Consider the following 22,036-nt stretch of genomic DNA (forward strand, 5'->3'; position numbering starts at 1 on the left):
TGAAAAAATTACCTGACAACACTTCATGCCAAAAATAAAGAAAATTATAAAAAGAAAGTTGTTGCCAATTTGTTGGTTTTGTACCATTTTGACAGACCATATCTTGAGAACCGAATGTCCGATTAAAATCAAAATTTCAGTTTTGTAATCAGGAGAGCATGGACTTTTAAATTAGAAAAAAAAATCTATATACTAGTGTTACCTTAGTTAAAACGTATTGAATAAACGTTTTAAGAACATTTTTGTGTTTGCTGGGAACACATTGCCCAGAGGTTTTTTTTTAAAGATGTGTCTCAATTTCACTTAATTGTTGACCAAAGTGAGAGGGGGGGACCAAATATTTTCTCCTCCATTTTTTTCCCTAGTAAATACTTCTTATAACCACTGACTCGTGCCCCCACCTGCCCCCCCCACTAGCATGGCTATATAATAACATGGTTCATTGAACTTCATTCTCATATTTGAAGGGTATATTTTTGTTGTCTATCGCTACAAGATGAAAATAATTCTCAGGTATATCAAATCATTTTAAATGAACATGTATGTTTTCAAGATTTTGTACACATTACACTTTGCACTTACAATTTCAAGCGTCCAACTTTAAGGGGTACTTCACCCCTGCCAAATTTTGTGCCTATTTTTGCATTTTTCTCAAAAATTATAGCGCATTGGGGACAAGTAAGATATGTATATTATAGGGGCAAGGACTACAACTAATGCACTGGAAATTTTATTTCAGCACCGACAACAGTTGTGGATTTACAGTCAAAAATGAGGGAAAACCAATATTTGATCAATAAATCAATAACTATTTTCCTTGAGTTGCTGAATTTTCAGTGCAGTAGTTGTAGTCCTTGCCCCCATAATATACATATCTTACTTGTCACCAATGCACTATAATTTGTAAGAAAAAAAGCAAGAATAGGCACAAAATTGGGCAGGGTGTAATACCCCCAAGGTTGGTCTGAAACCTGGAATTATGGAAACTTTCGGACCTCTAAATTGTTGGTCTAAAGTATATAAAAGTATACATATTTAGAATGGCAAAGACTTGATAAGTTCATCTGTGAGGTCAAATGTGGGCCAAAATGCCATTTTTCTACCAAAATCCCAAAAATAACAGTTTTTGGCCCACTTTTTCAGACATCGTAACAAAAATTCTTGGGCCAAAATTTTGTTTTAAATTATTAATATTTAAAAACTTGAATTCAAAAAAAAAAAAAAAAAATGGGTCCTAGATATTTTTAAATTTTTATGGCTGGATAGTACATTACCGGGAGATTACCCCACTGATCTCTAACCAATGTCTGTGGTTCACATACATGGATAGGCCTCCCAAAAAGCATTTTTTCAGAAAGAAAAGTTCTGGTAGATTTTTGTTTTGCTATTAAAACCAGCTACATGTGTGTATGACCTATAATATAATAATAAAGGAATCATGGGTTTTCATTTGTGTAGTTTCATTTTTTTTTTTTGCCTCCAAAGGCTAGATATTTTTTTTTTTTAATTTTAATGTATACTTTTATACAAAGTTGGTTGGGGAATTTTTTTTACTCATCAGTGAGGCAAAATTTTTTTTTTTCGTCTCACTAGCGGGTGAAGTTTTTTTTTTTTCGTCTCACTAGTGGGCGAAGTTTTTTTTTTTTCAAAAAACTCCCATGCCCCCCTGGAAATCTAATGGTGCGCCCCTTACCAACATCGTAAACTTGATATCGTCTTCTTGACTGATCTGTATTCAGGGAATGATGAATTCCATTACCCCCTCAGTGACTCAAGAATGTAGGCCTACTATTTTCCTTCTACCTTCAGTCTTGGAAAATAGTAGACATATACTCTCCAGATCACCTTGGGGTAATAATTTGCACACTTTCTATCATGAGCAGCCAATATTCCCACCATCCACTTGGTCATTGGGCTATTCCAGTTTAAATCCACACTACCCCAGTGGAAGATTTAGCCAAAGTCTTCCACAGATGGAGTATGAGTTTTCGAATAGAATAGACAGTTGGGTAACTTCCATTTGAAATACTCACTCCATCTATGGAAGATATAGACCACTTGACATGTGACGTCATTACCCGGCAGTATGCGCACGCATTATGGCACTTTCCATTGTTCTTTGCCCTGCATTGTGCGTGCGCATCGTAGTTTGCTCAGGGCGTGTGTATTTTAAATCTCCCACCACATTTCATATGGTACAAGAAAGCCATTGAACTGTGAAGCGGTTCGATTCGAGCAAATCGAAAGACCAATCCCTACGCCTTTGTTGATAAACATTGATGTCAAGTGGTCTATAGGTAAAGCCATAATGCAGGGGGTGTATGGGTTTCAAAATAATTAACCCTGACCAATTACATTTGAAAAACATACTCCCCCTGTGGAAGGATTGTAACTGGAATAGTCCAATATGAAGATATGACTTATAATCTCCCAGGGAGTGTGAATTTCAATTGTGGTTACCTGAATGGGTGACTCCACTTGAAATCTACATCACCTGTGTCAAAGATTAAGGTCATGTATTCCATAGGGGGTGTATGGATTTCAACTGGAATAGCCCATTTGGTGTATAACAATGTGTTTGAATAATAACAATGAAAAACACACTTTATCACAAGTTTGTACTTAATCATTAATATCTTTTATTTGCTAAATAAAGTTATCTCCATTTGTAATAAATGTGTTTGTTGAATATAAATTACTGACATCATTTGCCACTTGTATTGTATTACTAGTATATCATACTGTTATAACATGACAGAGTGCGAATAACAACTTACTAAATATATAACTATAAAGCGTCCCCATTTGTTGAATTGCTTCCCGGGAGTGTTTCAGTTAATCGCTTGAATTCGAGATCAAGTTTTTATATTGTTTTATCATGTCAACAGACTCACCACAGGACTAGCGTAGATACCCGCCCCCAACTCAACACAAAAGTTGACAACCATGAGAGTTACCAAATCTTTCAAAAGCCCCTTTTGCAATGATTTTTCATCAAATTACCCCTTTTTCATGCAAAATCGAGGACGAAATATGGCCAAAAACAACCCCTTTTTGTGGTTTTAAATGACTAGAATTTCAAACATCCGCTTTCAATGATTAGAATTTCAAACACCCCTTATCAATGACACTAAATATTGACATAAAATTTCTGGATTTTCTCAATTACTTTTATCAAAATATCGCGGACAGTGCAAATTAAATACCCCTATTATGCTAATTTCACTGTCAAATTTCACTGGTAAATTTTGCCAATTTCAAGGTCCTTGCTACTGGTAAAAAATAACCCCTTTTCCACGCAATTTGGTAACTCTCATGGTTGTCAACTTTTGTGTTGAGTTGGGGGCCGAGCGTGATATCGAAACAATATGAATTTAATACACCCTTGATGCCATTTTCCAAAAAAATGCTATGTCTCGGAGCTTGCAAACATTTCAAAATCCAATGATTTCAGTTCATATGCACTACAAGTTGCCATATTTGGCTGAGAAATAGCACTATTAATCTAGGCTATGGAGCCATTTCAACAACACCTTGCATTCAGTGGGAAAAGGTCATTGAACTTTCAAACTTGATCATAACCCATTTAAGGGGTACTACACCTCTGTGGTAAATTTGTGACTATTTTTGCATTTTTCTCAAAAATTAATAACATATACTGGTAACAAAAGTTATGTATATTATTGGGGCAAGGAATCCAATTACTATACTGAAATTTCAGTGAATCAAGACAAGCGGTTCAGTCCATATGATAGGAAATGAGGTACATCCTAGCGGTACATGTACCTCATTTTCTATCACAAGTATCAAACCGCTTGTCTTGTGTAAGCACCCAAAGAGCTATTTGGTTGAATACAATACTTGCACTTAAAAATTATGAATGATTAGAGTTTTGCCTTTTCACAAAGAAACAAACAACTGAAAAATGCCCATTACGGGCAAAACCTAGGTGGTACTACACCCCTTGATAAATTTGAGATTATTTTTGCATTTTTCTCTATAAGTAATAACACATTGGTAACAATTAAAAGTTATGCATATTATAGGGGCAAGGAATCCAGTTACTACACTGTAATTTAAGTGACTCAAGACAAGCGGTATGTTATTGATGATAAGAAAAGAGGTACCGCTAGAATGTACCTCATTTCTTTATATAATGAACCACTTGTCTTCAATCACTGAAATGTCAGTGAAGTATTATACATAACTTTTGTTACCAGAGTGTAGTAATTTTTAGAACAATGCAAAATTAGTCACAAAAATTATCAAGGGCGTAGTACCATACCACCTTAAAGCCTTCAATTTATAATGTACATCAAGGTTTAGGTGTAAGTAACATTAAAGGAGGCTGGTCAAATTTCATCGCATGATATTTCTACCATGGATGAATGATCTTGAAGTTAATACTACTGCCTATACCTCTTGGGACAGAATATTCCTTTGTTGCTACATCATAACACAAAAATACTTTTTTTATCTTGAGACGACATTCTAGAAACAGTTTTTTAATTTTTTGATATCGGCCTTATTAACAAAAAAAATAACTTAATAAATTTCACATATGCCAATATGCACAAAATGATGCATAAAATCAGAGTCTCCGGCAATCATAGCATTGTGCCTTTTATGTTAGAAAATAATTATGAAGCATGAATCGATGGTTTATTTAAAACAAACTCATATTGACTATAAAAACGAATAAAACAGTCGGCTCTCAACACGCGATATTCAAAATTCCTGCGCTGAATCTGTCTAAGTGCAATGACATAATGGTTATTTGTACCAGTACTCAATTGTCATTACACTCGACAATTTCAGCGCCCAGGAATTTTGAATGTCGCCTGTTGAGAGACGGGTGTTTTTAATCGCTTTTATAGTCACGATGAGTTTGTTTTAAATAAAACCATGTGATTCGTGCTTGATAGTTATTTTTTTACATATAAGGCATAATGTTGTGATTGCCAGAGACTTCCTTTAAAGATACTACAATGTAGGCCTAGTTCACCTGTCAATCAAACTCAGAAACAGTTTGTTTGTATACATTTTTTCTTGATGATTGAAATTTCTAACCCATCGGGAAACAGCATGCCCTATGGTTAGTTTTTTACCTTTAAACATACAAACTCTCTAAAAAGTTAGGTCTTAGTAATAGGAAACTAATGCTAGAAAACAATTCCTAGAAAAGTTGCCCTTTTCCTTCCTAAAGTTCAGACATCATTGGCCATTGTCTCTGATTGTGTGCTTTTAAAGTTAAACATATCACAGGCCGTGGTGAGGATTGACATGATCGTCAGATGCAAAATAGTTCACTCATTTCTGACTATCATTATGAATGCATGTTTTTGAAGCTCCTAAAAACTTGGTTAATGCAAACCATGCAATACAAACAAAATGCCCTTTTTAATATGATACATGCAGAGAGCAGCATGCACTTTGCTCAGTGTGCTACACTATATATGCAGTATGCTCTGTGTGATACAAAAATACACAATTACTTTACTATCAACAATAGCATTGACATAACTACACAAAAGATACAGAAAAGGGATATACAGGGTGTAACAAAAAAGTTTACCATCAACTTTTGCTTGTAAAGTTGACCAGGTGCATATAGCCAGGATATGTGGCTGCTAAGGGGCTGTTATTTTCTTCGGGCAGGGAGGGCACCTATGTTTCAGATGGACATTTTATTTTTAAAAAGACCATATATATACAATACATAAAAATATTTCAGTATAGCCCCTCACGAAAACTAGTGCATTGCATTTGTGCTTGCTCAATTAGCATTTTGTGCAAATTTTAGTACACAATTTGTTACCGTTCTGTTTTTATGGACCTTTTCATTTTACATGTAAAGTCTATGGAGATTAATATTAGAGAAGGCTGTTAATTATGGATGCTATAGCCTCATTTTAGGCTATTTTAAGAACTTACAAGTTCATAAAAAATGGCAACAAATTGTGTAATAAAATAGAAAATGCCACTTGAGCAAGTCCAATTAAAATACGCCTGGAGTGGGGGCTATAGCTAAAACAAAAAAATGTCCTACACCTTAGGCCAAGTAAAAAAATAAACATATTTCACGTCCAGGTTTTTGAAAAAAAGGAGGAAGAGGGGCCTTTTTATTTTGTATTTTTTATCGCAAAATCAGTGTAAATACCCATAATTAGAGCTGTTTTAGCGTATACAATAATGCCTGGAAAAAGGAGGAGGCCTCTTTTTATTTGTTGTTCTGAGAGATAGGCCCCTCTAACTATCACAAAACCTTTAGACTATAGAAAGCATCTCTACTTCCTAGACATATTTTTTGAAAAGTTGTAACTGAATTTCAAAAATAAAAATATAATTGAAGAAACCTAAAAAAGGAAGCGGGGGGACGTGAAACATGTTTATTTTTTTATTTGGCCTTAGTGGTTATGAAACAAAGGTGAGGGGTCATGAATATGTCAGTGAGCAGAGTCGATTTTAATGAACCCCTTCCATCGTGGGCTGAAAATTTTGTGACCCCTATCTTTGGCGGAATATTTTGATGACCGCCCTTTTGTACTGATACCAGAGACAAATTTCCAAAAAAGTTAAGAAATGTGTGTTTGATGGAAAGGTGTGCACAGTACAGAAACATTATTTTGTCATTGTAACTAAAGATTGTAAAATTTGTGATGGAAAGTGTAAATGTGCTCGTAGGGCACCCACATTTTTTTAAAGTCACACGCCCTTTCACTGCTTTTCAGAGAAGAACGGCAGCCCTTGCTCAGATTGACGCTAATGCCTTGTTATTCTGTTAATGAGCGACATATACAAGGAGCTTTGTTTGTGCAGACCAATGTCTAAGGCGCCAGAATCGGCCAATCAAATTATCACGCCTGTAGTTATGTTTGTCAGACGATTGAATCAGCCAATCAGAACCAGTGCCAGTAACTACCGGGGCAGAGGGGGCAACGTGCCCTGGCGCTACCCCTTAAGGGGGCACCAAATTGACCAATTCAGCATCGATTCCGCGCTCCTCCAAGCGATGAAAGAACATTTTAAGACCGATATTCAACTTCTAGTAACCAAAATTAATTAGTGGTAGGCCTTATTTGTCCAAAATTTTATGCGTCCCGCGCAAATGTTTAAAAAAATTTCCCACGTCTAAGATATTCTGGGGGTGTAGGGCAAAATTTTTTTCTTGCCCCAGGCGCCACCAAACCTAGTTACGCCACTGATCAGAACCCTACTACCGTGTTTACACTGTGCCCACTCTCAAAATGTAAACAAGTGCCATTCTTCTTTGAAGGAAACTGTAGTAATTATAACCTCCTTTTTGGTGTAAAAAATTATGACCCTCACTATTTTTGGTATACAATTTGTATGACCCCTAGTATATTCATGACCCCATTCTGAAGAAAATGACAGCCCCCTAAATGCACAAAAAATTGTCTTTTATGCAAAGGTCATTCAGCACTTTTGAGCCAACCTGAAGCATTCATCCTTGTTCACCTTAACTGATATTGGAGGTCAAGCTTCACCTCGATCAGCTTACTTTTTGCTCACAAATTTGAAGTCAACTTTCACTATATAAAGTGTTCTGTTGGGCCAAGCTTCACCATGCATCCAAAAGGATTTTCATTGTCTCACCATTTATGCGCTCAATTTGTCACCATGCATCGGTTCACGATAATAATGCCTGAAAGCGAAAGCCAAGTTTAACCTTAATCATACGAATGCTTTTATTAGTTCAAGCTTCACGCAGAAGTTCATTTTGATAAGTCTAAACTTAATCATCGTAAAGCGGTATCCAAGAAGAAGAAGAAAATAGTGAAGCTTGACGTGGCTTGAGGAGGGTACTGAGTTCCAAGATTCACAATGATGCCCACATTAATGTCTACTGGATCTTCTTATTGTGGGATAGCAACCCCTGTAAACATGGTAAATGTATTCCTTATTTTTAAGATGCTCGCTTGGCTTCTGTAACAGTATCCACATCAAGTTGTGAAGCAAGTGTGTATGCTGTGGATAGAAAAAAATACGATTATTATTGACATATCTCTGTTGAAATGTTCTCATTCCTAAAACACTATTACAATGTACCAAATCATTGTATATATTATCTTCAATTAATTGTCACCATAATTAGTTCCCTTCTCCTAATAAACAAGAAATCAAGGGCTCAGGGACATAACATCTTAACTCAAAATTGCTAGTTTGAGTGCACTGTGTAAATACAAACCATGATGTAGATCTATATGATTTTGTGTACATTAAAATTTTCATATTAAAATCTCATTTTCATCACAACGATACTGTATGCGTATATTGGGGTGCCACCAGTGTTCAAATATGCCTCAAAAGTTACAGGCCAGCCAGGCTTGACCTTTTAAAAAGTTACCGCCAGCCAACTAGATGCCAGTCAGAAAATTTCCGGCCAGGCCAAAAGTTACATGCCAATGGCCGACTGACCGCCATATTTTGTATGCTGGGTGCCACCCCAGTCCCAACCTTTCCCTGGTTCTGGAGTAAGGTGCATCTCATGCCCCTCTTGTCAAGCAAATTTCTTGTCCCTAGTCTCAAAACATGCCATTGGTCAATATATTTATACTGCATACCAAATTTAAAATTATTCCAAAATCATAATAGGGGGCCTCCGTGATGCTGAAATTGTTGGTCAATGACCATACCCTAATGTTAATGTTAGAAATTATTGCTGCCTTATGCATTTTAGTTCATGCAGTTAGGACTATTAATGAATAAAGATGTTAAAAAAGCATACTTGTCTCAAAATTAAACATAAGGGAGCTATCTACAAAGACCAAGTTTATGTAAACACAAATGGCTGCCTTGTGCTGTCTTTACTGTGTAATTGTGAAATTGCTAAAATATTCATAACTTTCCTATTTGTGCTATAAACTTTGACCTGTTAGGCAGATAATACTAAAGACTTGAGATCACACACTTGCATCTAGACCTTGCTCAATTTGATGAGACAACACACACAGGCCTGATGAGCTCGAGGGTAGCCTTGTTCAAGGCCTTCTAAGATTTCCTCCCTGCTTGAACTATTTTTGGGCTCATGAAGTCAGTGAGGGCCACAGATTACAGCTATTAATGACCGTGCGTATGCTGAAAAATTGAACTTGGGCTCAGTCTACGAACCGCCAAACAGCCTTGTCTCGCCATACGAGCTCGCAGGCACAACCCGAGTTTGATTGTTCAACTTAAAACACATGATTATAAGCAGCCACAGTCTGTGATGGTCATATCATGGACAGGGTTGTAGCTAGGATATTTTCAGTGCTGGGTGGCATTTGATGAAAATCTTGCATATTTATTTATTTATTTATTTATTTATTTATTTATTTATTTATTTATTTATTTCTTATTTAACCTGGGGTGACCAATCAATGCACTGGCATTGTTCTCCTTGGTTCCCAGGTGGAAATTGTTTGCCAAAATAGACCAAATTCTTAACTAATTCAATAAAATGCTGCAATTTTGGCCTCTGAGTGGTGGGCTCCAATGCTAAAATTGGAGCTGAGTGATAGGCTCCAAAACCGATTGGTGGGCTCTACACCCACCACCGCCCACTGTAGCTACATCCCTGATCATGGACTTGCCAAGCCCAAAAGTTGTGATAGGATTCAAGTGCTGGTCATGAGGGAGGAAACTTAGAGGGCTAGCCAGAGGGCTGAGGTTCTTCAAATCTTGAGATTGGATATCTTCGATTGGCACTCGCAGGAAATCAGAGCTGGGTTTTACTCCATGCTCAACGCTCATTGATATTGAGGGCATTAATGTCATTGAGTGATGCTTTGGTACATGTATGCTTCAGAGTCTCAACATTCTGGGGAAAGGAAATCAGGACCATATTGTTTATCTCTGAATATGAAGTGTGATCCAAGGATCATGCACATTGCACAGCTAGATCAGCAAGGGCTGCAGATGGAGTCATTTCTGTAGACACTATGAGGTTTCCCAAATCCAGTTCCAATAAGGCATATATGTGTCATGATTATTTACGTCATTCTGCTTCATACTTTGCCTTTCATCTGGCCTAGCATCTACAATGCTCTAGAATTTTAAACTTCTGAGTTTGCTCACCACTACCTATCCACAACTTCACGATATAAACCACCTCTGCTGAGAACTCCCATCTGAAGATTTGAAGAACCTCAGCCTCCATTCTTTTAACATATTGGGTGCTGTGACTGCTGTCTCATCAAATTGAGCAAGGTCTATAAATGTGCAAATGTGCGATCACTCTTCTGTAGTAGTATCAGCCTAACAGGTCAAAGTTGGCACAAAAACAGTAACGTTATGTATTCACAATTACACAGTAAAGACAGCAAATGGCAGCCAATTTTGTTTACATAAACTTGGCCTTGTTATTTTTTGAGTAAGACTGTTATTTTGATCATCTTTTATTCATTGATAGTAGTAAGGACTAAGTTACTAGTACAGCAGTCATTTGTAATGTACACAATGCATGAATAAAATAGCTGCCTTATGCATATGGTATGGCTATTGACCCCCAAAACGACTTTGGAATAATTTTAAATTTGCAATGGGGACAAGAAATTTGTGTGACATGAGGTGATGGGGGCACGAGATGTACCCTATTCTGGAGCCACTGATTTTGTTTCTAGATATTTGTGTAACTGCATTTCACAAAATGACCAAGTGATAATTTTGACAAGTTGGTACTTTCACAGCTTTGGGGCACATCCATTTTGTATCCTTGCCCTTGGCGCACAACCCCTAGCTACACCAGGCAACATGAAAAGAAACATATATACGGGAATAGCTGTTCTTACCAACAATGGCTGGTGTGTGTCATTCATGGTCTTGTTGGATCACATCTAATCCTGTTCTGCCCCACTGTAAAAATCATCCATCAATCTTCTACATAGTTTTGCAAATGTCTTCTCCATATCCAGTGTACTTGGAAACACAAACACTGCCATGCCTGGAGTAAGCTCCACCATCTGGAAGTAGTAAAACAGTTCAGTATAATTATAACACTTACTGGCAAAGTTCATGGAGATTGAATGAAAGTTAAAAAATTGGCTCAAATTTATTTAGCTGTCAACGCCACACAAGTAGCCTACAGGTACTGTATTCACCATAATTAGTTCCCTTCTCCTAATAACCACCCTTAAAGAAACTTTTTGAAAGACAGCTGTACAACTAAATTCATCAAATGTCTAAATAAAAGTATACCTCAGTTCTAAACAGTGGTGGCACTACTAGGGGCAGGGGCATTTGCACATAAAAAATAATTTTATTAAAGAACATCCATGGATCACTTTGCAGGGTCTTAGGCAAGATTTGAAGGTTTGGGTGTGTAAATTGAAAAAACTGGGTGTGTAAATTTAAACATTTGTGTACAAAGTATAGGCCATGTGGGCAAAAACTGGATGTGTACAAATTTGGGTGTGTAACATTTGCTGGCTGCCTAAGCCCTACAATCAAAGAAATTAATGTTGGTACACTCGGGCATACTAAATGTAAATCGCCACCCCTCTCCCCCAGTTCAATGTTGATGAAAGCACTTTTTCCATTGGGCTCTCCAGTCTCCCCAACATTGATTGAGGGGGAATGGGGGAGGGAAGAGGAAAGGAGAAGGTATGTACTTCTCATCAAACATAGTTATACTAATTTCACTTAACTCTCAGAGCGGCAATGAAGAGTTCCAACATATTGTCAAGGTGTACCAACTATTAAATTCCTTGATTGTAGCTTCCAAGACTATTTGTGGTACTATTTGTGATTTATCCCTCAGAATGGATAAAATAAAAATCAAATCAAATGCCTTGATCAAACTTCATCCAGCAGGAATATCTCCAATATTCTACATTTCAATTTTTTATTTACTGATTTAGCAAAGGAATATACTATAGATAATGCATGATGTATATATCGAATTTTTATATGATGTATTTTATTGACACGAAATTTGATACAGGTAAAATATGCCCTTCCTGACTGCCATTCTGCCCTTTTTTATGTCCTCTACCAACGGCTAAAATAGTACAAAATATTGCACCAAATGGCGTCATTTGCACCTCAAATTTTTTTTAAATCGATAGCTTCACAGGGGGGACACCCCTCTGGCTCCCCCACCCCAGGTGCTAAAGCAGCCATTGAGTGGCACTTTGCTGTTTTCTTTTTATTTCATGTGGCACTTCAACATATTTGAGGAAGCCTAATGTACATGATACTTGTTGTGAACGCAGCGAGCAGGAAATTGGCAAAGTGTTTCCGTAACTGTTTTCCTTTATAAAGCCATTTTAGAGTGTTTTATTTAAAAGGCGCCTTACTTGATAACTCTAGCTCAATTTCAAATTTTTTTGCACACGATAGTTACGCATTCGATGCTAGAGTGCATTGCTAAAATGTTTTTCGTGGGACAGCGGTGCAATCTTTTGTTATATTTATTCTGTTTAAATGTTGAAATTTGGATGAAAGTTATTTTGATGAGTCAACAACAGTACGGTATCTTTTGAGCAAGATTTGCCTATTTTGAACAGTCTAAAATTTTGCTAAAGTTTAATTTTAACAACATTTTTGATGCGATTGTCTGTCGTGATCAGCTGTGTAATTTACTATTTTACTTCTGAACTTCCATTGCTTTACACGGTATGTGTCATGCTTCAGCAAATCCGACTAGATTTTGAATGCAATGGTCTCTAGAATGTAGGTATGCTAGGTGAATTCAAATTTGCCATCAAACTGCATCATTTTATATATCAAATTAAAGCCCTTGAGTAAACAAAGCCAAAACTGAAAACCTTTTTTTTTTTTTTTTTTCCGTAGCAAAGTTACATCTTGTCAAAGATTGACTTTCATCAAACAATGTCAAAAAGATTCAGCTAGCAAAATTCCCCAAAACGGCATTTCGGGGTGTTTCTAGATCTTAGTCTCATTATGATAGCAGCTTTTTTAATGGAACTGCTATCAAAATCAAAAATTCCATGTCTTGCGAGTGACTTATCACCATAAAAAATCATATATTTGGGTCAAGTGAAGTATAGAAAACATATTTATGTAGGTTTCTTTCTTCGGGCACAAGTTTTAAATGTAAAATGCATTGACATTGTCGGCGAATTTGGCTGACTAGCAAATGTGTTTGCCTGGCATACCTAGAATGTGAAGCTATCGGTGAACAAATTCTTGGCTATCTCTTCTCGAGCAACTTGGAGCAAGGCACCCATGCCATGTGTGCCAAAAATCACTTGTTCCCCCCCCCCTCGGCTCGGCTTGCCAAAATTGCTTGCCCCACCCCTTTTTCGATAAAAATTTCTTGGCACCCCCTCCCATTTTACCGCCAGGAATTTTTATAGGGCATTAGGGGGTGCTTATTTTGTACAAGTGGACTTTTTTTCACGTGGGGGTGGCAATTTTACATCGCACCCACCCCACCCCATAACCCCCGGCTCATAATTATTGCACAGCCCCTACGTCAGAAGTAGGTATAGTGCAATAGATAGAACAGTCCCCGGCATGCCCGGGAACAGCCCCGACCGAGAGAATGCTAAATATCTTTATCATGTTTACTTTAAGCTTACCCATGTTGTTACCCGGGCTAAGTTACTAAACACACGTCACACATATTTTTAGACTGAAGTACTTACTTAATATAGGTGATAGCTGCTAACGACGCCTCTTTCTTTCTCCAGGCATGCCAGGATATCAGTAAAAGTAATATTAGTGGATGAATTATTCACTGGAAAGAATAAGATGACTGGAATTCTTCTTCGCATGTGTGTACATATACCAATCCAGCTGATCAGCTGATTCGTTGATTAGTCTCCCACCAGTCGTAAACCAAACTGGTTACGGCATGTATAGCAAGTCAACCCTGCCATAAATCGTTTTAAATTGAAAGAGATGAAATTCCCCTCAAATTCGCATTTTGAAAAGGAAATTTGTAACTTTATCTGGCTGACCTGATAGCTTATGATTTTCTTAAACAAAATATGGCAAAAAAAAATTTTTGGAAAATTTTTTTGAGGGGTCTTGGACCACGCCCATTCCACCTCCCTTAAAAGAGCCGAATTCATGAATGGTCGCAAACGCGTAGCGTTTAAAGGAATGTGTCCTTATCGCAAGATGAAAAAGGGTCCAACATGGGATAATGTAAATTTTGTTAAATGTTTTTCCCGATTTTGTCCTTTATCGTGTTTATTTTGGTATTTAATCCCTACCATTGACAACACCACTGCCAACAGGCAACCACTCGCACAGCCACACAGCAATTCACACTTTCATACCATCACCATTTACACGTACCATATTTACGGTGTTCCTTGTGGCGTTGTGGCCTTGTGACCTGACCTTGTACCACCCTGTACCGATTGTATGTTCACTGTGGCGTGTGCACACGCATGTGTGCACCGAGGATTTTAGTCATCCTTCACCCTCAAGGGAGATATTGTGCTCATAGTGCACGGCCCTTAGCCAGAAACATATTGATTTCTAATAGAAACAAAATCGTGCTTAAACCAAAAACGCACCCGACCTACCATTCCTCAAGAATTTGGATGGCACAAACACATAACAAAGGTGCAACATAGGTTTTTATTGCAAAGATGAGGACAGACAAGTAGTTGCAACACATCTGTCTAACCGTGGGTTTCGATATTGTTTAGAATAAAATAATGCTTTTACCAGTTTTACATAAAGCAACCATGACCATACTGCAATCACATAACGTGATGCGATCAAGCAAAATCAGTCGGAACTCGGAAATATTGATTTCGACATATAGCCAAACAAATGAAACATTTTCCTTTGTTTCCTACTGTTTTGGAATATCTTTAATTGTTCATATCTTCTGAACTTCTTGAACTGGTTGTTCAATTTCAACTGGGTTTGCTGCAAAATGCAGCATTATAAATTATTCTTACTCTCTTATAAGAAACTGATTTTGCTTGATCGCATCACATATGTATAAATAACCTATTGACACTGTAATTTCCAGTATGTTTAAAAATATCTGCCTGCCTAACATAGGGCTAAATTTAAAAAAAAAACTCATTATTTTATGGGCTATATCTCCGTTAGTAATCAATATCCTGTACCTTTACATTGTTTCCGGTATTTAGATATTAAAAGTTAAATTACATTAGCAATGTAATATTTTTTTCCACTGATTAGGTCAATATTACCAAAACGGTCATATAGAATAGTTCGCCAAGTGTCCTTTTTTCTATCCAAATCTTACGCTTTATGTTTGTTCACACGCGTATAGGGGTGTCTGTATTTCTTTTGAAAATCGGCCAAGATGGACTCATTGACCTAGACAGTCTGTTGTCATTGAAAATAATAATTCAGATTCAACACGACTTCTAACAAGATATATTTGAATCAAACTTAACTTTAAAGAAATGTTCTGAACCGTGGAAAAGTGATCTAGGGAATGTTCAGTGTTGCCATATTTGCAGGCTTTAAAAAATTGTGGTTTGAAAAAGGCGGTCAACTCTTTCAGTTGGTGGTTTCTTGTTCAAGGTATTATACCAAATTATTTCACTTCCATGTATGGTGAATCGTATTGAATCGGTGTCTCTTGTTGAGCAGGCTGATCCGAGGATATGGACGATTCGTATTTGTGTGGTGTGGTCGGTTTCAAATATGTGTAGCTGATGTTCTTCAATAGTATTGAATAACCGTATGATCTGTCCCTTGCTGCTTCAGGCAGAGTATATCCCACATTGTCATTACCAGCAGGTCCCCTTCTTTCACCATTGTTGGAAGAGCGGTTCTGTGGTTTACCCTGCTGTCTTTGCCTTTAGGAAATATAAAGAAGACATTCAAAGTGTGCTGGAGTGCACATTCAAAGCGAGCAATTGTGAACTATCTATGCATACATGTCGTCGTCGTCGTCCTATGAGTCATGGCTGACCCGTTGTGACCCTTTTGATGATGTCATTCCAGCTATTTCGGTCTTGTGCAAGACGATAGGCTGCAGTAAGAGATACTCCTGTACACTCTTTGATTCCATCTGACCAACGTGTCTTCTGTCTACCTCTCCTGCGATGTCCTTCAACATGACCTTGAACAATGATCTTCTCAAGCAATCTCCGTCTCTTCTAGAAACATGGCCAAAATATTGAAGTTTGTTCCGGTCAATCTTCTGGCATCATGAGGTGTGGTCTCTTATCTGGCTTCTGACAAATTCATTTGCTTTGTGTTCTTTCCAAGAAATTCTCAACATTTTCCTCCAGCACCACTGTTCCAAAGCTTGGATTCTAGATATATCTGCCCTTCCAATAGCCCATGTTTCAGACCCATATGTGGCAATCGGGAAGACCAGGGCATCCATGATGTTCATCTTTGTTGTTCTAGAGATTCCACTATCTTTCCAGATGTCTGTGAGTGCAATGGCAGATGTCCTTGCCATAGTCAGGCGTCGTTTGATTTCCTGGGAGCTGCCTCCTTCCTCTACAATGAGGGATCCAAGGAAGTTGAAAGTATTAACAACCTCTATGTCCTCTCCACCTGCCTTCACTTGTTGGTCTACGTTTCCACCACAAATCATGACCTTTGTCTTCTTCACATTGAGAAACAATCCATACTCCTCACTGCCCTTCTTAACTCGGTAAATGAGATCCTGTAGATCAGAAGCTGTTCTTGCAATGAGGGTGGTATCGTCAGCATACCTGAGGTTGCTTATGTGTCGTCCTCCAATTGAAACCATACCCTCGTAGCCATCAAGTGCCTTCCGCATGATATGCTCGGCATACTGGCGTACTCCGTAGCCAATTGTAAAACATTCACTATCTCCACCTTCTGTTCTTACTGTGGCTTCCTGTCCTTTGTATAGAGATCTAATCAAATCCACCACATGTGCAGAAAAGCCCATATCTTTCATGATGATCCATAATTTTCCATGTTGGACACAATCAAATGCCTTGGAATAATCAATGAAGCACAGAAATAAAGGTTGCTGGAATTCCATGTTTTTCTCCATTAGGTTTCTCAGGTTTCCAATTTGGTTTCTAGTTCCCCTTCCTCTCCTGACACATGCCTGCTCTGGTGGTAACTCACTTTCTAGATGACCCCTAATTCTTTCAGCAATGATATGGAGCAGTAGTTTGCTGGCATGAGATATAAGAGATATGGTACGGTTATTTGCACATTCCCTTGTGTCCCCTTTCTTTGGTAGCGGGAGAAACACTGCTCTTTTCCAGTCTTCCGGCCATTCTTTACTTCTCCATATCTTGTTACAGAGTTTGTGGATGATGGTTACTCCTTCAGCATCACTTTCTTTCAACAATTCTGCATGTATGTTATCAATTCCGGGTGATTTACCATTCATGAGTCTTTTTATGGCTTGCTCAACTTCACACATCAAGATGTCTGGGTCAGCATTTGCATCTTCCTGATCAGATTCTACTTCAGGTGTATTTCCTTCTCTAGATGCATACAGGTTTTCACAATACTCTTTCCACCTCGTTTTGATCTCCTCTTCTTCTGTAAGGATGTTGCCAGCTTCATCTTTCAGCACATTGAGCATGTGAGTTGGTTTGTTGGTCAGTAGCTTGATGTTTCTATACATGTCCTTGGTGTTGTTCGTTACACTGTCCCTTTCAACCTCGGCGCATTTCTGCTTGATGAAGTCAGTTTTATCTTTCCTGACCTGTTTTTATATTCTCCTGCTCAGGTCACGATAATCCTGGCGGTTATCATCCTTATCAAGTCCCCTTTCCTTACCTTCTTTTATCCGCCAATTTGAAAACCTCTTCTGAAAGCCAGGGCTTTTTCATGTTCTTTCTTTTGGGGAGTGTCTTCTGTGCTGTATCTGTAATTACAGTTTTGATTTCTTGCCACAGTTCTTCTGGTGTGGATTCCTCTGGATCATCTTCCAATAGCTTCTGGAACCGATTCTTCACCTCAACTCTATAGCTGTCACTGATCTTACTCACATCGTATCTGGTAGGCCTTTTTTGTTGTTTTTTACGTCTCAGCTTTAAGAAGTTGGTGGTCTGATCCACAATGTGCCCCAGGATATGTCTTTGCAGACATGAAACTAGATCGCCATCTCTTCTGGAGCAAAATGTAATCAATTTGATTCCTTGTACTATGGTCTGGTGATGTCCAGGTGTAGAGCCTCCTTGGGTGTTGCATAAAGAAAGTATTGAGGATGAAAAGGTGGTTTTCTTGGCAGAAGTCAATAAGCATTATTTTCTCCTCTCACATTCTGTTCTCCCAGGCCACAGTTTCCCATCACATTTTTGTTGGTACTTTGTCCTCTAACTTTTGCATTGAAGTCTCCAGTGATGAGCATGATATCTCTCTTATTGATACTGTCTATAGCCATTTGGAGGTGATCATAAAAAGGTTTTGATTTCTTCTTCGTTTGATGCCGAGGTAGGTGCGTATGCTTGAATCACAGATATGTTCATTGGTGTTCCTTGTATTCGGATGGCAATGATTCTCTCATTAATTGGGTTGTATCCTAGAACACACCGGGCAACATCTGGGTTGGCAATGAAAGCAACACCATGCTCTCTTCTTGTGTCTTTCCCAGAGTAGTAGACAACAAGATTGCCAGGTGTGGTGAAATGCCCTTTTCCTGTCCATCTCATCTCAGAAATTCCTATAAGGTTGACATCATTTCTATCAAGTTCTCTGGTTACAATGTCCAGTTTACCATGGTTCATCGTTCTAACATTCCACGTTCCAATTTTCAAAGTTATTTTCCAGAGGTTTCGTCTGGCTTCTCTGTCCACAGAACCATCAACTCCAACACTTCCATTTGGCTTTGATGTTGGAGCGTCATTGGAACCAAACATGATGCCATCCGTCCTCTCTTCCCCAGCAGCATTTGAGACACCTCCAGGCCTGGGGGTCTCACTATCCAGTGTCATGCTTCTCACATTTTTGAAACTCACCATCAAGGTATACATGGCAATAAAGATGTTAAGTTTGCCGTTGCCTTCCACCCCACACCGGAGCACCCATTGGGATAAAAAAACACCCATGGGAAACCCAGCACCAAGAGGTGCTGGTAAGGGTAACTTTCAGCTCCTCGGCAGTGCTAAGCACTGCCTCCCCTTGCCTCCCCTGCAACATACCTGGTCATACTTTTCATATTAAGGGTTGCGCTCTACAATACATGTACACACCGGAGAAATATGACAAAGCATGGAGCGAGCGAAGATTACAAAGCGAGGATTTCTACATTATAAGATAGACAAACGTCACTTGTATGAAAACACACTTATAGGCCGATATGGGTGTGTTGTGTATGCCTCGGTATGTATGTACATAACTTTTTTGTGTGTGATGCTTAGTGCACCTTTGCTTTCAATGGGATCCACGTAATGGTGTGTTTAGCAATTAGCCTTACACCACATTTTAAAATGTCAAATTCATAAACACTGTCATGTTGTATTTGCTTCCTAATCGCGGTATGTTTCTATAACTATTTTTTTCAAAAAATGTAAAACAACTCATTACGAGTCATACACAATGAGAATATTAAAGGTGCACAATTTTCACCATACTACGTTCACGTGTCCAGAAACAATTGTGAACATTTTGGACCAATTCTAGCATTTCTGACATTGTATTAAACAAGTAATTAATACAATTTCAAATGGGAAACATATGTAGAAAGTAAGGTGGTTTGTGTACATGCATTTTGATATCTAAATTCGCAACAATTTTGTTCAATTTTTTTTTAAAGAAAAAAACTAAATATAGCAGTTGCAATGGTTATTAAACGCTAATTTCGGGCGGAATTTGCTCATATTCAGAACTCTCACATATAAACGCCATCAATATCAGGTGAAACCAGATGATTTAGATTCCAAATGATCAGAAACTTAATTGACCTGAGACCTTTTTTGTGTTAACGCACTGAGCCGTAAACATCTTAAAATGCCAGTGCGCCCTGAAAGCTGAAAATTAAAATTAGGTTGGCGAATATTTACTAAAAACCGACGTCGTGCGGATGAATTTTGGTATTACAACATAAATGTCATATAATGAGAGAAAATACATTCCGAAGTATCAAAACGCAAAATATATTTTTTTGCTATAACCTCGTAAATTTCAGTGATTATAAAACAGTCTTTACAGATACCACACAAACTAATAGTTCCTCGTCGTATGTTCATGCATCGCCCAGGTTTATTAGTGGTATATACTCTATACACGTATTTGTAACGATTGGGTTACTTTTTTTCTGAGGTCTTAGATATACAGTTGTTTTAAGAGGCATTCTATGCCAGCTATATTTGATGAGAACATTCTCACCCAAATACTTCTTCTCTGGGGCTACTACAGGTATATTCTCATCACTTCCAGTTTCCGGTGACTTTCCTCTAAAATTACAGAGAAGTGAGACATTAAATTCACAATGAGTTATATAATAACATGTTCACTTACAAGTCACCATACCAAAACGTTGGATTACCCTGACTACATGAGAAATGTTCTCCTCAATACATCCTGATACATGATTGACACAAATTGATCAAATTTTGTTTTCCATTTAAATACTAAGTATACAATCATCAAGTAAGATGCGCAAGAATTTGATACACAGTGGTTCTATGCGTTTAGAATTTAATTAAAGCACCTAAGTAGAATCTATGCATTTATAAATATTTTGGAAATGAAAAGTTTATACTAAAATCTCTTCTTTGTTAAGCAAAGCTTTTATTAACATATAATTTTCATGTACAAGTTACAATACATAATAATGAATGTTAGCATTACTAATAATTTTAGGTTACAAAATCACAGTTATTATATTGTTGAATGAAGTCATAGTGTGCACATACTACATGTTTTATATTACGTATAGCCATATTGTACTGTATTTAAATATAGCTTTAATTTATATACAAATACAATAGAGTTACCATTTTGTACACTAGATTTAACAAGTAACATTATATTTACCACTTTGTCACCTTCGAATCTAAGTAACATCATCATGAAAGTTATTCTGTCACCTTTGTTTTATTCTGAGATATTGGACACTTCAGAAGTATTGTATTATAACCGTACTTGCTCAAGTATCATGCGAATTCTGTTACACATTTGTATGTGATTCTTTTTTATGAACCTTTAAGGGGTGGGTATGAACGTTTGGACAATATTTATTGTGGGACATTAGAGCATATCAGACATATCGAATTGCATTCTGAATACGAAGAATGTCTTTCTGATATCAAATAATTTTGATTTTTTGAAATTCGCAATGTAATACACATTTTATGGCAAATGATTAAAATTGATATTTTTGATATTTAACAGTACTCGAAGTAAACTTTATAAATCTGATGATTTTATACTTAAAGTGTATGTAGGTGGGATGAAAAGCCGACGATCAATTGAAAATGTTGACCTTTCGTATTGACGATATGGATTTGTTTACCCCCCCCCCCCCCACCAAATATGTCTTTTTGGAAAAAAAATCCATATCTTCAATATGAAAGATCAGAACTTTCTATTGATCGTCGGCTTTTCCACCCAGCTACATACACTTTAAAAATATATCATTAGACTTATAAAATTTACTTCGAGGACTGTTATATATCAAAAATGTGAACAATATCAAATTTTAATAATTTGTCATAAAATTTGTATTATATCGTGAATTTAAAAAAATGAAAATTATTTGTTATCAGAAAGACATTCTTCGTATTTAGGATGTAATTCGATATGTCTGATGTGCTCTCATGTCCCACAAAAATACTGTCTAACTATACATGTAAAATGAAAAGTTCCATTAAAATGAACCCCATTTAAGTTTGTACAAAATGCTAAATATTATGAAGAGTTTATTTCCAAAAGTGATTAAATCCACTTTGGGTAAAAATTGAGTTATTGTTATGGGTAGTATCTATATATTAGTTTCAAGGAACCAAACATTTTTTTTTCAGAAGTGATTAGATCCAACACAACAAGATGCTAGTGGCCTAGCGGTTAAGGCGTTGGACTGTGAATCCAAGGGTCAAGGGCTCGAATCCCGGGTCCGCCTGAGCTCGGCTGGCTCTTTGTGTCATTGAGCAAGGCACTTCACTTTACTTGCTTAGTGCTT

The 22,036-nt window shown here is 37.4% G+C and overlaps 1 protein-coding gene and 1 long non-coding RNA gene across 2 annotated transcripts; both read right to left on the reverse strand.

Moving 5' to 3' along the window:
- Positions 1 to 7,192: 7,192 nt before the first annotated feature.
- On the reverse strand, positions 7,193 to 13,877 carry LOC140138661 (uncharacterized). The gene is made up of 3 exons (XR_011857035.1): positions 13,611 to 13,877; positions 10,791 to 10,961; positions 7,193 to 7,989 (listed from the first exon to the last, which is right to left on the reverse strand). It is a non-coding gene; the product is annotated as an uncharacterized lncRNA (long non-coding RNA).
- Positions 13,878 to 18,308: 4,431 nt separating this feature from the next.
- On the reverse strand, positions 18,309 to 18,848 carry LOC140139131 (craniofacial development protein 2-like). Its single transcript, XM_072160912.1, has one exon. The coding sequence runs from the start codon at positions 18,846 to 18,848 to the stop codon at positions 18,309 to 18,311; it is 540 nt and encodes a 179-aa protein (XP_072017013.1).
- Positions 18,849 to 22,036: the final 3,188 nt, after the last annotated feature.

The sequence above is a fragment of the Amphiura filiformis genome, chromosome 18 (genome assembly GCF_039555335.1).
Source record: "Amphiura filiformis chromosome 18, Afil_fr2py, whole genome shotgun sequence".
In the NCBI taxonomy this organism is placed as follows: Eukaryota; Metazoa; Echinodermata; class Ophiuroidea; order Amphilepidida; family Amphiuridae; genus Amphiura; species Amphiura filiformis.